Source organism: Oncorhynchus mykiss, chromosome 22 (genome assembly GCF_013265735.2).
Source record: "Oncorhynchus mykiss isolate Arlee chromosome 22, USDA_OmykA_1.1, whole genome shotgun sequence".
Taxonomy (NCBI): domain Eukaryota; kingdom Metazoa; phylum Chordata; class Actinopteri; order Salmoniformes; family Salmonidae; genus Oncorhynchus; species Oncorhynchus mykiss.
The window spans coordinates 24,844,968-24,862,888 of record NC_048586.1 but is presented as its reverse complement, the minus strand read 5'-3'; the positions used below and the strand labels follow the sequence as shown (position 1 = coordinate 24,862,888).

The 17,921-nt window shown below is 44.5% G+C and overlaps 1 protein-coding gene across 1 annotated transcript in view; it reads right to left on the bottom strand.

Moving 5' to 3' along the window:
* The window catches only part of LOC110501609 (transmembrane protein FAM155A-like), a 159,880-nt gene extending 145,505 nt beyond the window's left edge, over positions 1–14,375 (bottom strand). The window contains exon 1 of the mRNA XM_021579293.2: positions 13,109–14,375. Coding sequence (XP_021434968.1) covers positions 13,109–13,840 — 732 coding nt within the window. The 5' untranslated portion in view covers positions 13,841–14,375. The remainder of the gene's footprint in view (positions 1–13,108) is intronic.
* Between the last annotated feature and the right edge of the window lie 3,546 nt (positions 14,376–17,921).

The following is a 17,921-nucleotide window of genomic DNA, read 5'->3' as shown; positions in this document are numbered from 1 at the left end:
CACACCGAGGGGGCTTAGATATCATCTCTTTCCATTGCTTTCCATCAGAGCTACACAGCCTCTCTCGCTCTCCCTCTCTCTCCCCTTCTCCCTCTCGGACACACACACCGACATAACATTATCTGTGTTTTCATCCTCTAAACAATCAGATTATTCTCTGCGGCTGAGGGACTGAGGGAGGCATGGGCATAAGGATGTGCTTAGCTTCAGCTCACACATGACTTCATTAGCACAGCACAGCACAGCACAGCACACACACACACATACACACACACTGGCTGTTGCTTGCTTGCTGCTCTCTGTTCTACAGCCCATACATCAGAGGATTGGGGAAGAGATACAGGGGCTGGTTAGGCCTTTACACACTTTTGACTTCAATGCTCTTTTACTGTTGGCTGATCATTAAATTATGACTTGTATGTCTGACTGTACAAGCAACAACACACCTATTGGAACCATGCTATGGGCCCTTCAAACTCAAATCTGGACCTCGAAGCCAGTTCTACTGTATTTCTTCATTGTTCCCCTCTAATCAGGGACGGATTTAGACCTGGGACACCAGGTGTAATTATCAGGTAGAACAGAAAACCAGCAGGCTCCGGACTTTGTAGGGTAAGAATTTAATTGCCCCTGTTATGGGCTATAGTAGATGTCCAATGACCGTGCCCTGACCAACATGTTTGACCCTGGCTCGCTCTGTTCATACAGGGTTAGAAAACTTGCTTGGTCAAAAACAAACAAAAGCCATTCTTTCTCCTCTATCATACGGCTGTAATGGTCTGTAATACACACACACAAAACACACACCACACACACACAACATGGTTAAATGGCAGCCACTGGGTCCTCTGATTAAAATGGATGGGGTTAGTTAGGCTCAGGTGCTCAAATGAATAATCTGTTATTAAAAGCTGAGAAAATGTGTAAGTAGTTAGGTTTCCATCCAATTGGTGACAGACTTTCATGTGAATATTCTAAAATCAACTTAAAAACACATTTTTCCAGCAGGTAAAATGTACTTGTTGCGGATAAAAGGCTGTGCGTGAAGACGTAGTGCACATAAATATACATTATGCGGTTAAATTCCCATGTACCGAATAAAAATACAAGTCCAATGGGTTTCCACCGCATTCTCACCTGTACGGATGGGTTTCTCAGTTATATAGGGAGTGTGTCCACTCTGGTACTGGCACGTGCGCTCTAGCCAACATCTTGCAGATACAATGTGGGTATAGTCTGCATGATGAGATTATTATGGACAAAAGAGCGAGATTATTATTATTATTATTCTTATTGGTCACACGGCAGTAAAGCATCAATCATCATGTCACAGAAAAAGGTCCTCGATAATTATTGGAAAGGAGCATCAACTCGTCACCTTGCACTTTCACCACCCTGCATATTTCCCAGACTGCCTTGCCTTTCGAGTGAATTGTAGAGTTACCGCCCATGACTGTATATGTTAGTGACAGAGACATCACTGTTGCAATTTTAACTGTTCAGCCCTGTGGCTGTCACGCCCTGACCATAGAGAGCCCTCAGGGTTCTCTATGGTGTAAGAGGTCAGAGTGTGACTAGGGGGGTTTTCTACTTATTTTTGTTCTATGTTGGTGTGTGAGTATGGTTCCCAATTGGAGGCAGCTGAATATCGTTGCCTCTAATTGGGGATCATACTTAGTGTGTTCCTTTTCCTACCTGCGATGTGGGATATTGTTTAGAGTTAGTGCCTATGTGCGCTACGTATTTGCACGTTCGTTAATCTTTGTTGTTGTTTGGAAGTTCACTATAATAAATATGTGGAACTCTACTCACGCTGCACCTTGGTCCACTTATTTATATAACGATCGTGGCAGTGGCCTTCACCAAGTGAGATCCTAACTGAATATGTCATCATTCAAATAAAATGATTTAACACAATACAACACATATTACATAAAGACCTTTGAGGGCCTAGTTTTACCCTAATTGTATTTATTTCACCTTTATTTAACCAGGTAGGCTAGTTGAGAACAAGTTCTCAGAATGACTTCCAGGTTAGGAAGACTAAGATATGAGACTACCTAAAGCATCTAAACTGGAACAATCATTTCAGTAACGGGTGCTAGTAACAGATTGGATTAGCTTAGAAACATATATTTTATTTATATTTGAGCTGCATAAAATTAATAATACAACTGGTTGCTTGCATGCTGATTGGACAAGCAGAATTCCAAGCCATGCTGATTGGACAAGCAGAATTCCCAGCCATGCTGTATTGGTCGTCACAGACACACTATGCCTGCTAACGGTTCCATCTGAAAGGGATCACTGTGCCTCCATAACAATATCATGTTCATGTTGTTGAATCATCTCTTGTACTCAACTAGCACATGATATACCCTCGCTTCCAGCCTAGCATTTAGTTTGGTACAGAGGAGGTTAATATAAGCCTCGCTGTTTGCCAGTCCGACCTCGGAAGCAATGTTTCAATATAGAATTTCCATCTGTGTACCATAATTAGAGTGAACTGTGCCCAGACGAGATGAGACAACGCATCAACGTCATTATCATGTAAATGTAAATAGAAAAAAAACTCTAACAAACGAAATTGCAGCTAGTGCACTGTCCTTTCAGGCTCAATGTTTGACCTGACTGAGTTAGCTGAAGTTGGGTAGCAAACTAGCAAGTGACAAAAAAGTTATTCAGCCTGCATAGCAACCATTTTGCTTAGAGCAGACGGCCAGACCTTTTGCATAGCAACTATGCAAAAATAGTCACGTCTGTAGCAATATGACCAGAATAACTAACAACAAGATATCTGTCCAGTGTGAAGACACCTGTACCATGTCTTCACTGACATTTTCAACCTCTCCCTGGCCGAGTCTGTAATACCAACATGTTTAAAGTAGACCATCATAGTCCCTGTGTCCTAGAAAGCAAAGGTAACCAGCCTAAATTACGACCGCCGAGTAGCACTCACATCGCTAGCCATTAAGTGATCTGAAAGACTGGTCATGGCTCACATAAACACCATCATCCCAGAAACCCTAGACTCACTCCAATTTGCATACCTACCCCAACAGATCAACAGATGACGCAATCTCAATCTCACTCCACACTGCCCTTTCCCACCTGGACAAAAAGAACACCTTCGTGAGAAAGCTATTCATTGACAACAGCTCAGCATTCAACACCATAGTGACCCACAAAGATCAGCACTAAGCTAAGGACCATGGGATTAAACACCTCCCTCTGCAACTGGATCCTGAATTTCCTGACGGGCCACCCCCAGGTGGTAAGGGTAGGCAACAACACATCTGCCACACTGACCCTCAAAACAGAGGCCCATCCTGTACTCCCTGTTCACCCACAAATGTGTGGCCAAGCACGACTCCAACACCATCATTAAGTTTGCTGACAACACAACGGTAGTAGGCCTGATCACCGACAATGATGAGACAGCCTATAGGGAGGAGGTCAGAGACCTGGTAGTGTGGTGCCAGGACACAACCTTTCCCTCACCGTCAGCAGGAAAAAGGAGATGTTTGTGGACTACAGGAAAAGGAGGGCCGAACACACCCCCATTCACATCGACAGGGCTGTAGTGGAGCGGGTCGATAGTTTCAAGTTCCTTTGTGTCCACATCACCAACAAACTATAATGGTCCAAACACATCAAAGTTGTGAAGAGGGCACAACAACTAATTTTCCCCCTCAGGAGACTGAAACGATTTGGCATGGGTCCCCAGATCCATACAAAGTTCTACTGCTGCACCATGGAGAGCATTCTGACAGCATTCTGACATCACCAACTGGTATGGCCACTGCTCGGCATCTGGCCGTAAGGCTCTACAGAAGGTAGTGAGTACAGCCCAGTACATCACTACTCGCTGTTTATTATCTATTCTCTTCATTCCTACCTACATGTACAAATTACCTCGATTAACCTGTACCCCAGCACATTGACTCGGTACCCACTTTTTATAGCCTCATTATTGTTATTTTCTCGTGTTATTTTTTACTAAATATTTTCTTAACTCTATTTTCTTAAAACTGCATTGTTGGTTAAAGGCTTATAAGTAAGCATTTCACAGTAAGGTCTACACCTGCTGTATACGGCACATGTGACAAATAAAATTTAAGTTGATTTGCTAAACATATAATGCATATAATGCATTCAATTTTGTGTTTACATCCCAATATAACACGTTATATTCATCACAGAAGACTGAAATATAACAATACTGACAATGAAACACTGGATTTTCGGCCTAAATAAAAGTATGTTTATTAATTAGGAAATTAGGAAAAATAATAATAACATTCCACCCATGAGGACACTAGGTCATTTTAATAAAGGAAAGTGCTACTTAATCAATCAATGTAGATGCAAAAACAAAGATATTGAAAAACAAACAATAAAAATTAAAAATATACCAGCAAAAGAGCATGCTGGGAAATATGAATATGAGGGGTGTGGTTTTACACTGGTTATATAACACAAACACTGGGGTTATTTTACACCGATGAGTGGTAATGAAACACTTCCAGAGTTAATTTAGCACTTGAATCAACACTAGGAATGTTACACTGAAAAATCAACACTAGGTAACACTGGTCAATTTGCTGCGCTAGTTTCTGCTGTCTGGTGTTAGCACCAGATGACTCAACAATGGAAGAATCTCATCAAACAGCTGTGAGATGGAGAGACACAGGGAGAGAGACAGAGAGACAGGGAGAGAGAAGGGAACAGAGAGAGAGAAAAAGGGAGTGAAGAAATGTGAGTATCTCTGTTGGTTAGACTCTGTCAAAGGTAGTGTGAGTAGCTTTACATACAGTTGAAGTCAGAAGTTTACATACACTTAGGTTGGAGTTGGAGTCAACCACTCCACAAATGTCTTGTTAACAAACTATAGTTTTGGCAGGTTGGTTAGGACATCTACTTTGTGCATGACACAAGTAACTTTTCCAACAATTGTTTACAGACAGATTATTTAACTTATAATTCACTGTATCACAATTCCAGTGGGTCAGAAGTTCACAAACACTAAGTTAACTGTGCCTTTAAACAGATTGGAAAATTCCAGAAAATTATGTCATGGCTTTAGGAGCATCTGATTGACATCATTTGAGTCAATTGGAGGTGTACCTGTGGATGTATTTCAAGGCCTACCTTCAAACTCAGAGCCTCTTTGCTTGACATCATGGGAAAATCAAAAGAAATCCGCCAAGACCTCAGAGAAATAATTGTAGACATCCACAAGTCTGGTTCATTCTTGTGAGCAATTTCCAAACACCTGAAGGTACCACGTTCATCTGTACAAACACCAGTACGCAAGTATAAACACCATGGGACAATGCAGCAATCATACCGCTCAGGAAGGAGACACGTTCCTTCTCCTACAGATAAACATACTTCAGTGCGAAATGTGCAAATCGATTGTACTTTTTGGAGAAATGTCCTTTGGTCTGATGAAACAAAAATAGAACTGTTTGGCCATAATGACCATCGTTGTGTTAGGAGGAAAATGGGGGTGGCTTGCAAGCCGAAGAACACCATCCCAACCGTGAAGCACAGGGGTGGCAGCATCATGTTGTGGGGGTGCTTTGCCGCAGAAAGGACTGGTGCACTACACAAAATAGATGGCATCATGAGGGAGGAAAATTATGTGGATATATTGAAGCAACATCTCAAGACATCAGTCAGGAAGTTAAAGCTTGGTCACAAATGGGTCTTCCAAATGGACAATGACTCCAAACATACTTCCAAAGCTTAAGGACAAAGTCAAGGTATTGGAGTGGCCATCACAAAGCCCTGCCCTCATTCCTGCAGAACTGAAAAAACGTGTGCGAGCAAGGAGGCCTACAAATCTGACTCAGTTACACCAGCTCTGTCAGGAGGAATGGGCTAAAATTCACCCAACTTATTGTGGGAAGCTGGTGGAAGGCTACCTGAAACGTTTGACCCAAGTTAAACAATTTAAAGGCAATGCTACTAAATACTAATTCAGTGTATGTAAACTTCTGACCCACTGGGAATGTGATGAAAGAAATCAAAGATGAAATAAATCACTTTCTCTACTATTATTTTGACATTTCACATTCTTAAAATTAAGTGGTGATAACTGGATTTTTTACTAGGATTAAATGTCAGGAATTGTGACAAACTGAGTTTAAATGTGATTGGCTAAAGTGTATGTAAACTTCCGACTTCAACTGTATGCTTAGTTCAATTCCATTTGATTAGATTTCACTTGTATACCAAATCATTTATAATATGACACTGCACTGCATTAACCCAACAAAAGCTAGGTTGACAGCCACAAGAAGAAAATAATGGTAAGAACTACAGTAGGACCATGGGGGAGAAGGTGATGCTACAAATCATAAAGGGGAGAATGTAGAACTGCAGGCACCGCTTTGAGGTATGGATATTTTTAGATGATAGAGAAAACAACACAACAAACAAGGCTTCCTGTGTAGTAAGAAAAGCAAATCAACCAGGAACACAATTGATATCGACTTCCATATTCACTGTGTGATTCCTCTATTTTGCAGTAACTCTGCTCTCCTGCTGTGTGTTATGGTGCTACTTCACCTTCCTTCCCATCATGATGGCCAGGCAGGTCAGGGGTCACCATGATTTCACGGGGTAGCTCTGTACAGTTTCTCCAGAAGCCTTCAGCAAGCTTTGTCTCCCCGAGTCGTTAATTAGCTACTAGCAGGCATTACTGTTGAACTCATCTGATAACTGGGCTCCCCTGTGCTACAGAGAAGCCTGAAGCACTGAGGGAGAGAGAGAGAGAGAGAGAGAGAAAGGAGAGAGAGAGAGAGAGAGAGAGAGAGAGAGAGAAGGAGAGAGAGAGAGAGAGAGAGAGAGAGGGGATAGAGGGATGCTGCGAGCAATAGGCATGCAGAAATACAAACAGAGAGATAAACGGAGAGTTTAGGAATCATTAAGCTAAGTGTATGTGTTTCTCTCGCTCCCTTTCACTCTCTCCGAACAAAAGAAAGCATACATACTGTACAGCTACGTGTGACCAGTGTGAAATGGCTAGATAGTTAGCGGCACACTCTAAGGGCGTTTCACTCGCTCTGAGACCTTGAAGTAGTTGTTTCCCATGCTCTGCAAGGGCCGCAGCTTTCGTGGAGCGATAGGTAACGATGCTTCGTGGGTGACTGTTGTTGACGTGTGCAGTGGGTCCCTGGTTCGAGCCCATGATGAGGGACGACGCTGTTACATACACACAAAACCATTTACACCCCCTTCCTCTCACACATAAACATAATTTTAAAAAGCACACACACATAATGTAAACACACAAACAATGTGAATAATGTATTGCTAATTAATGACTCGGGGAGTCATAGATCTGATTGGGTGCAATAAAGAATTCACACAGCAGGCCATTATATCATTAGCTGCAAAGCTGTGCTCTGTGCTGGACTGAATGGACTGGTAAATGGAGCTACTTCCTGGGTGCGACACGTACATACGTACACAAACACACACACACACACATAGCAGTAGTCAATTATAGCTGTGGGAAAGAAAACAGGAATAAACTGGAATATTGACAGAAAGTCAAGAAGCGAGGCGGGATATTGACAGGTTTCTCCTGGACTAGGTCTGAGAACACAGGTGGAGAGGGAGAGAAACATTGTGTCTGTGGAAAGACGCGTTTCCATGGGAGTGGAGGCAGAGATAGAGCACTTGTCTAAGAGACACATTTCCTTATCTGAGTGCCTGGGGAGAAACAAACAGTGTCAGCTCATATGGAGGGGAGTTTCCCTGTTTCCATAGGCCTGTTGCTAGCTGCTGCTGCTGGGAGAAAACGCACATAACTGTAATTGAATTTTACCCAAAGCCACCATCAGAGAGAGGGAGGGAGGGAAGAGAGGGAGGGAGGGAGCAAATTACAGGGGGCATGCTGTATATGTGTACTGATACAGTGAGTGAACTGTGTGACATTCAGAGGTTCCCTCTATATTATGTACATTAATGCATTATAATCTGAACTGTAGGAAATTACATGTTTACCAGCTGAAAACGGTCAGAATCACCTTGACAACTGACATAACATACAGTATAAACATCGCTCCTTCTGGATAAGCCTTGCCGTCGCGCCTGTTCTTTCCAAGAGCTGAATTTGAAGAGAAATTACTTCCAAATATATTCATTTTACTATGAAACTTCATCAAGTTGGCAAAAGACATGATAACATGAATTCAGCAAAGGCAAAATAAAAGATAGAGACACGGTCCCAGAGAAAAGGACAGAAGAAAAGAAAGGTGGAAGAGAGGGAATGGGAAACTGAAAGTGAGTGACACACAGAATGGAAGTTCAAGACAATACACGTGGAGGGAATGAGAGAAATGAATGAGAGAGGAAAGGCTTATGAGAGAGATAGGTCGAGAATTGGAGAGAAAGAGTGAATGAGATGGTGGGCAGCAGAAGCAGGGGTGGAGAGGGAGGCAGTGGGCCCTGTGAGGACAGGACTGTAATTGAAGCGAAGGAAAAAGACCTTAACCCAGATCAGTATCTATCACTCTCCGGCAGGAAGAAAGAGCTCAACACCCGCAGATTTCCTGAGAGGGCGACAGATGAGGACAGAGGGAAGAGGAGAGAGAGTGGAGCGAGAGAGAGAGGGAGAGGTAGGGGATGATGTAGCGACAGATACTGCTGATTGCAAAGATTACTTCTCTGAGAAAACCTGGCCGCTGTGGGGACACTGCCCTTACTTACCCTCACACACACACACACACACACACACACACACACACACACACACGCACACGCACACGCACACAGGCAGGCAGGCAGACAGAGCTCAGAGGAGATCAGCATGTTGAGACAGACAGAACCCTCGAGACATGGTCATCTGAGAGGAGGAGAATTATGCAAGTGCAAATTAAATTACACCGGAAGAGAGAGGCAGGCATGGACCTGCAGGAAACACTGGGCTCTGCGTGTATGTGTGTATGTGTATGTGTGTGTGTGTGTGTGTGTGTGTGTGTGTGTGTGTGTGTGTGCGTGTGTGCGTGTGTGCGTGTGTGTGTGTGTGTATGTGTATGTGTATGTGTGTGTGTGTGTGTGTGTGTGTGTGTGTGTGTGTGTGTGTGTGTGTGTGTGTGTGTGTGTGTGTGTGTGTGTGTGTATGTGTATGTGTGTGTGTGTGTGTGTGTGTGTGTGTGTGTGTGTGTGTGTGTGTGCGTGTGTGCGTGTGTGCGTGTGTGCGTGTGTGTGTGTGTGCGTGTGTGCGTGTGTGCATGCATGCGTGCGTGCGTATGTGCTATTTGTTATGCACATTATGAAAACACACACACAGAGACACGGACAAACAGACTGAGATGCTATCTGGTATGTGATGAGCCAGGTTCACACAGAGATCAAAGGTTGTAAAGATCACACATGGACAGGATGGAAAGAGAGAGGGGGGGGAAAAGCATGCCTGAATGTAATATGGTAAAACTCACACACACAGCAACTAACACATTGTGTGTGTGTTTGTTGTGCCACATAGAGCACCCAGCGGAACACAAAAGCAGCCCTTTGACACCTGATACTCACTAGCTGCCAGTGTGTGAGAGAGAAGATTAGTGGTCAGAGTAACCATCGCCTCTTATTGGCTCTCCTGACGCAGGGCCTGTAGGCCTATTACATCTCTCTCTCTGTCTCTCTCTCTCTTTTTCTCTCTCTCGCTCTCTCTCCCTCTCTTTCATTCTCTCTAAACTACATTCAACAACTGCAGGAGGGACATTGAACAATACATTAGCTACCCTTTACCTCAGCTCTCTCCCTCCCCTGTCCTGCCCTATTAACCCCTCTATTCTCACCCATACCTGATATCGCTCAGGGCAAAGGGCCTCGGAAAGAGAAAGGAGGGCGGAGAAGAAAAGAGAGGATAATATCCGTTTTGCTAATTCTGCTGTTTGTCCAGCTTAGTGGAGTGGGTTCTCTAGGCGGTGACAGTATGTGATTCAGGCTTAGAGTGCTGTGCTTGTCTAAAGGTCACACTAACACAGGAGCCCATTAGCAATTCAGATGTGGCTAAGAGGGTAAGAGGCTGCACTGGTCCCTGCTGCCTGCCTGGCCCTTATTGCATTATCAGGGAGTATAGCGGCAGCTAGCATGCTCAACACTGATTATGTGACAAAAAGGGGAGGGGAGATGTTATGTATCTGTTATGAAACACACTACCGTTCAAAAGTTTGGGGTCACTTAGAAATGTCCTTGTTTTTGAAAGAGAAATACATTTCTTGTCCATTAAAATAACATCAAATGGATCAGAAATACAGTGTAGATATTGTTAATGTTGTAAATGACTATTGTAGCGGGAAACTGCAGATTTTTTATGGAATATCTACAGAGGCGTAAAGCAGCCCATTATCAGCAAAGAACTTTCTTCTGAAACTTGTCAGGCTATTTTTGTCCTGAGAAATGAAGGCTATTCCATGCGAGAAATTGCGAGAAAAAAAAATGAAGATCTCGTACATGCCGTGTACTACTCCCTTCACAGAACCGCGCAAACTGGCTTAGAGTGTCTAGTTTGAGAAACAGACGCCTCACAAGCCCTCAACTGGCAGCTTCATTAAATAGTACCCGCAAAACACCAGTCTCAACATCATCAGAGAAGAGGCGACTCCGGGATGTTGGCCTTCTAGGCAGAGTGGCAAAGAAAAAGCCATATCTCAGACTTGCCAAAAAAAATGAAAGATTAAGATGGGCAAAAGAACACAGACACTGGACAGAGGAACTCTGCCTAGAAGGCCTCTTCACTGTTGATGTTGAGACTGGTGTTTTACGGGTACTATTTAATGAAGCTGCCAGTTGAGGACTTGTGAGGCATCTGTTTCTCAAACTAGACACTCTAATGTTCTTGTCCTCTTGCACAGTTGTGCACCGGGGCCTCCCCCTCCTCTTTCTATTCTGGTTATAGACAGTTTGCACTGTTCTGTGAAGGGAGTAGTACACAGCATTGTAAGAGATCTTCAGTTTCTTGGCAATTTCTCACATGGAATAGCCTTCATTTCTTAGAACAAGAATAGACTGACGAGTTTCAGAAGAAAGGTTTTGTTTCTGGCCATTTTGAACCTGTTACCGAACCCACAAATGCTGATGCTCCAGATACTCAACTAGTCTAAAGAAGGCCATTTGTATTGCTTATTTAATCAGAACAACCGTTTTCAGCTGTGCTAACATAATTGCAAAAGGGATTTCTAATGATCAATTTGCCTTTTAAAATGATAAACTTGGATTAGCTAATACCCACAGAACACATTCATTCACTCACACATACACACTCTCTCTCTCTCTCTCTCTCTCTCTCTCTCTCTCTCTCTCTCTCTCTCTCTCTCTCTCTCTCTCTCTCTATCCCTCTCTCTCTCTCTCTCTTCCCACTCATTCCACCACCATATCCCTAGCACATCTGGGACAGCAGATCTACCAGCCAAGGTCAACTCCATTACTGCTGCTGACAGAAAATCACACTGGCCATGAAGCTTTTACACACAGACCTCATATCCTGACATTAGACCGACTGAGATAAGCATACTTGTAATGCTAGGCATAGACTGAATGATTATAGATTGGGGTTTCTGATTCCAGTATGATCAGCTGAAGGAGGAAAACTGATGGTTGCTGCTTATTTCAGGAGGATTTCAACCAGAGGCCTCGCGTGGGTCTATATACTTCAGCACCATGGACAGAGAACACACCTCATGAGGACCAGTGACACACAGCTGAGACCGAGACCACCACAGAGAGAGAGAGAGAGAAAGAGAGAGAGAGAGCGGCCCGTAACAGTCTACTGCACAACAAATGAAAAAATAACAAGTGTAATCTAGCCAATGTCTCTAACCTGTGTAGCATTGCTGTTTTCTGCAACATGACTGCACAGCCATGACTGCACATAACATTTGGGGCAACAATACATTGCCAGTGACACCTGCGATTAAATGTGTGTGTGTGTGTGTGTGTGTGTGTGTGTGTGTGTGTGTGTGTGTGTGTGTGTGTGTGTGTGTGTGTGTGTGTGTGTGTGTGTGTGTGAACGATAGTGTCATATATTCCACGTTGGTGCAATATTAGCAAAACCTGTTAGTTTCAGTCATGCTGAGCTCACAACACAACGTGAAACAATCTGCATCATCCCTCTGAAAGACCCGTTTGTTGACGTGTGTTGACCAACTGAGGCAGCGGTGTACTGCTCTATGTTACAGAGAGATATGTCATCGGTACAACAACAAACCGGGTACAATGAAAAAGCCTTCCGGTGGATTAGGTACAGAAATCACTGGTACGCTATTAATGTTATTGAAATGCTAGCACCTCTGAGCTCTGGCTGAGCTAGGCACTAGGCCTTCCCCTCTAGTACACCCTCTCCTCTGATAACCTCCAACACGGTAACAGATGATCACATCACCACACTGCCGAGGCCTTGCTACAGACCTATAAGGCTACATCCCCCTAACACAAACACACACAGAGAGAGAGAGAGAGAGAGAGAGAGAGAGAGAGAGAGAGAGAAAGAGAGAGAGAGAGAGAGAGAGAGAGAGAGAGAGATGGGGGGGGGTCGAGATCTAGGTCTGATGCTTTCAGAACCATAGAGAGCACCTCTCTCGCTCTCTCTCTGGTTAGTTGGAGAACCAATCCCTTGGGTTTTGACACCGTTTGCGATGCATCAGGGGCACAATCTATTTTTGTATTAAAGATGCTTCCTTTTTAGTGTAGGCTTGTGATTCTTTGGCTGCAGCCTTTAAAGTATCACAATACATGGCAGTTATACTCAATACCCTATTAGATTCAAACTCTCTCTCACTCTTTCTGTTTGCTGTAGGCTATGTGACACAATCATCACACATTAACTCCTGCACAAAAATCTACAAGTGCGCGTCCACGCTCGCTCGTTCTCGCACAAACATACACACGCACGCATGCATACATTGCAGGAAGGACAAGTGGGGTGATGCCTCGCAAACTATTTGAAATCATTCCCACATCGTGATAGATATCGGTTACCATGACGACTGGGAATCAATCCAAGCCCAATCAATCCAAGCCCCCTATATAGGCTAAAAAGACAGTAGCCTACCTATAGTGCTTTGATATGTGCAAGACATTCACATCCTACCTTGCATTCCTCCATACATGTCCTGACCGAGTATTCATCAGTCTCATATTTCTCAACCAACAGCTCAAACTCCCGGTAGTCCTCCTGAGCTTGCCGGTCAAAGCGCTGGTAAACCCGGACACACTCGCTGCATCCCAGCGTGTCACCCTCAGCCACGTCCAGGCTGCAGTTTATATTGTCCGGACTTGTAAACCCGTTAAACAAATCCAAAAGAGAGTAGGAATTACAAAAAGAAAGATACAAATCGCTCAGATTCAAGTCCGCCGACTGCGTCCTCTCCCCGCCCCGGGAGAGGCCCAGGCAGACGGGCTCTGCGTCCGTGAAAGTGAAGCAGTCTTTGGACAAGCTGTCCGGGTGACAGGTGTCCAGTCGCCACAGAGGTTTGGTAGAATTCCCTATAAAAATAACATCTGGCTTTCTGGCAAGGGGGCCGTGGGGGGAATGGGGGTCAGAGGAGGGGGTGTGGTGGTGAGTGGAGTTTGGGTACTCGACCATGTCCGTAAAGGCGAGCCGCTTGTCCTGCCGCTTGTCTCGGGTCCGCGTCAGTTTGGCCTCGGCGCAGAACCACAAGTGATCAGAGAGCAGGACGGTGATGAAGAGAAGAGAGGCCAGCGATAGGCGCCATCTCTGGGCCCGCTCCGACTCGGTAAATGGCTTCTCGTTCTCTCGGGGTGCAAACCAGATTTTTAAGCCGTCATCTTGCTTCCGACACATCCAAGCACCCCTGGTCATATTTTAGGAAAAGCGCAGCTCTGGCCGACTCCACCGCGGGGGCTCCTCTGCCACTATACTCATTGACTTTGGGAGATGGACTCTGGTTATTTATCCTCGGTAACGGTGGGCTGCCGTGCCGCCGCCGGTCCTGGGCTCTCCTCTCTCGCGCCAGACGCCGTCGGTGTGTTATTCCGATCCAATTAGCGCGCCCGCACAGATTAAGCCTCGCGCTGCCGCATCCCCGTTCTCCATGGCTCTCCGGGGGGAAACCACGTTCTCTGTAACCGCATGCCTCGCGCCTCGCTCCCTCTCTTCTGCTCTCCGGGGTGGTGCTCGCGCGCAGAGAGACCAGCTGTGGCCAGTTTATCAGTGCTGTTGCCGTTACTGCTGCAGTTTCCCGGATTCAATTATGAGAAAGCAAAAGCCGTTTGATTGTGCCCCAGTTGATTTTTTCCGGTTCGTATCTGGGTTGAATGCCTTGGATCTTTTCTCCCAATGGCCACAGTCATCTTGGACCTGGGTTAAATTGCCGCCATGTTCGTCTTGAACACTTTTGGGGGGAGCGGGGTCCGTTTGCGTCATCTCCATCGTTACGATAGCTCCATCGTTGCGAAGTGGCGTAGCAGCTTACTACCTATTACACACTCAGATACATGCAGGCATTTAATGGCACTATTCCACCACTCTGGACTACAGTACGCAGTCATGTAATGTGAGGTCTTATACCTGTTACAATCTGGGTTGGGAAAATATTGGCTATATATATATTCAGCACAGTTGCTACTATATATGCAGTTCAGACATTGGGGAGAAGTATGGCAGAAAAAAGTAAATGTCACGAAATGTCTCAGTGCTAAATATGTATGGTGCAAGTTGATCAACAAATCATTTGCCACATTATTTCGATGCCATGAATGACAGATCATGAGGAATGTACAGCTGGTCCTATGGTATGATAACAGCCTTTACAAACAATGTGCATAAAACCCCCTTATGCCTGGCATGCAACGAGCTAAATGACATGCACAGTCACCTCCAAAAATGATTGGCACCCTTGATAAAGATGAGCAAAAAAGACTGTATAAAAGTAATAATACAAATAGCTTACTGAGCTATATTGAATGATATGAAAATATGAACATATTATTATTTTATGCTAATACAATTACTCAGAGAAATAAATGTTGTTTAACAAGTACAACTTTTTTCTCTCAAAAAGATAGGTGTCATAGTTATTGCCAGCCCTGTTTTCAGTACTTTGTGCGACTCCCCTTGTGAGGAAAACGTCACTGAGCCTTTTCCTATAATGTTTTATGAGATTGGAGAACACATTGGGAGGGATCTTAGACAATTCCTTCATGCAGAATACTACTTTCCAGATCCTTGATATCCTTCGGAATGAACTGCCCTATTCAATTCAAACCACATGTTTTTAACGAGATAGCCATAGCAAAATCTAGATTTTCTTTGTGGAATTTGATGTGTGCTTGGGGTTATTGTCTTGTCGGATGGTCAATGTAAAGCTAAGTTTCAGCCTCCGGGCAAAGGCATCAGGTTTTGGGCTAAAATGTCCTGGTACATGGTAAAGTTGATGATGCCGTTGACCTTACCAAGGGCCGCAGGACAAGTGGGAACAACATAGCCCCGTGTTGTTGGAGTGCGCTCTCCCGCCCCTCACCCCCAGGGATTTGGTATGAACCCGGAGTGTATTATGCAGGGGGGAAGATGGGCTTTGACAACACCGGCACTGCTAAGAAACCACGGCTGTCTGATTCGCATGGCTGCACGTTTAATTGGCAGGTGTGGAAACATGAGGTTTGTGTATAGACTATTCTGCCAAGTGATATAGGCTACTGTGTGTGTGTGTTTGTCCCGTAACCTTGCACCGTCCATGGTGTCTTATCAGCATTGCAGTGTTTGGTCAATGGCTTTAAAACAAACACACAACTCCTATGATAATCAGACTCACTTGTGTGTGTGTGTGTCTATGTGTGTGTGTGTGTGTGTCTGAAAGCGATAGAGATAAAGAGAGAGAGAGGTTTCTGGTTAGCGTGTTGAATGTAGATGACAGTATTTATCCGCATCCTTAAAGCTGCCAAATCATTGTCAGTTTGAATTGCTTGGAGTGCTACAAAGGAGACGAGAGAGTGTTGCTTAATGTTAATGGGGCGCATATTGGAGAAGCCAAGAGATGATTATCTGAATCAATTTGGGACTGAGTCGGGGTGGAAAGCGCATATTCAGCTCATCTCTGATGTCACGTGAAACAATGGCGAAGAACAAAACATAAAACATGTGAACGGCATCTAAAATTAAACCAATTATATGCCTTGGCTCAGATAGAGAAAAAACAAATGTATTTTTCAGCGTGGTATTTTGTCTCTATGTTAGGTGGAGCCATCACTAGGACTGGAGGCATTGTAGGTGGAGCCATCACTAGGACTGGAGGCATTGTAGGTGGAGCCATCACTAGGACTGGAGGCATTGTAGGTGGAGCCATCACTAGGACTGGAGGCATTGTAGGTGGAGCCATCACTAGGACTGGAGGCATTGTAGGTGGAGCCATCACTAGGACTGGAGGCATTGTAGGTGGAGCCATCACTAGGACTGGAGGCATTGTAGGTGGAGCCATCACTAGGACTGGAGGCATTGTAGGTGGAGCCATCACTAGGACTGGAGGCATTGTAGGTGGAGCCATCACTAGGACTGGAGGCATTGTAGGTGGAGCCATCACTAGGACTGGAGGCATTGTAGGTGGAGCCATCACTAGGACTGGAGGCATTGTAGGTGGAGCCATCACTAGGACTGGAGGCATTGTAGGTGGAGCCATCACTAGGACTGGAGGCATTGTAGCCTAATGTATTTTTATATTTAACTAAACCCAGCATCTGCAAAGAAACACTCACTCACTCACACACACAGGCACCCAGGCATGTAGACGTGAGCACGCACACACACACACACACACACACACACACACACACACACACACACACACACACACACACACACACACACACGCAGTTAGACGAGGCAAATTCGATGGAAATGAGCTTGCTAGAGTGACCAAGGCAGTTAACTCACACACACAAACACACGCACACACTGCACACAGAGCCTGCGTTGAGCAATGTGTTTGATGACGCTAGTAAACTCACTACTAAACAATGTGCACCTGCTCGATCATTTCAGGACTACTCACAGTACTAATAGGCCTAAGCCTAAATCAAAAGGCCCTTCAAAAACTGTTTTTCGAGGACTAAATAATTCACCTGAACACTGCCTAACTGTGAGAGGAAAACATGTCATTTAAATTGCAATGAGGTGTCACCACTCCTTGCTCTCACTGAGGGGATTCGATAAAGCTTCCCCGGGTTGCACCGGGTTATGGCACATCACATGACCGGACAAAACCTGTGAGGGAGACGTGCCCCGCTCAAATCAAACAGCAACCTAATCTGCGCTGCTCTAATCTTCGCTGCTAATCTGCGTTGCTCATATTGTCAACAGTGCAGCATCTTGCATTGTTCAGAAACATCTCTTTACCATAAAATAAGCCTATCCTTAATGGAGAAACCACATGAATTTCACATGTGAACACATGATCTCGTGTCATCTCGTGAAAACGTGATTTAATGGGAAGAAAATGTGATAATACACGACAAAGTGTGAAGCAACATGTGATAACATAAAACTACACTTGGCAACATGTGAGCACATCAAATGAATATGAATTAAATGTGACATGGGGATGCAAAATGTCAACATGTTATTTAAAATATTTTACTTTGAAAAGCATAATTGACATTCATTTAATTATAAACCCTCTTCCGTGTAAAGTACACTGTTCAGGGGACCTGTGTGGTTCTGGTTCTGACTGTCATTTTTTCTTATATATCAATCTGTGGACACGTAGATCGAAATGGCTTGCATTGAGCGGTCACTGGAGTATGTCTCTTCTGCATATGTGAAGCAGAATGTGAAATCGGACACAACTTGAAGCTGGGATGTCCCTACCTACCATTTAATTCGCTCTTCGGACTGTCCATCAACTCCTGGCTGAACCCTAATTCACAGCCACTAACAACGCAAACAACTC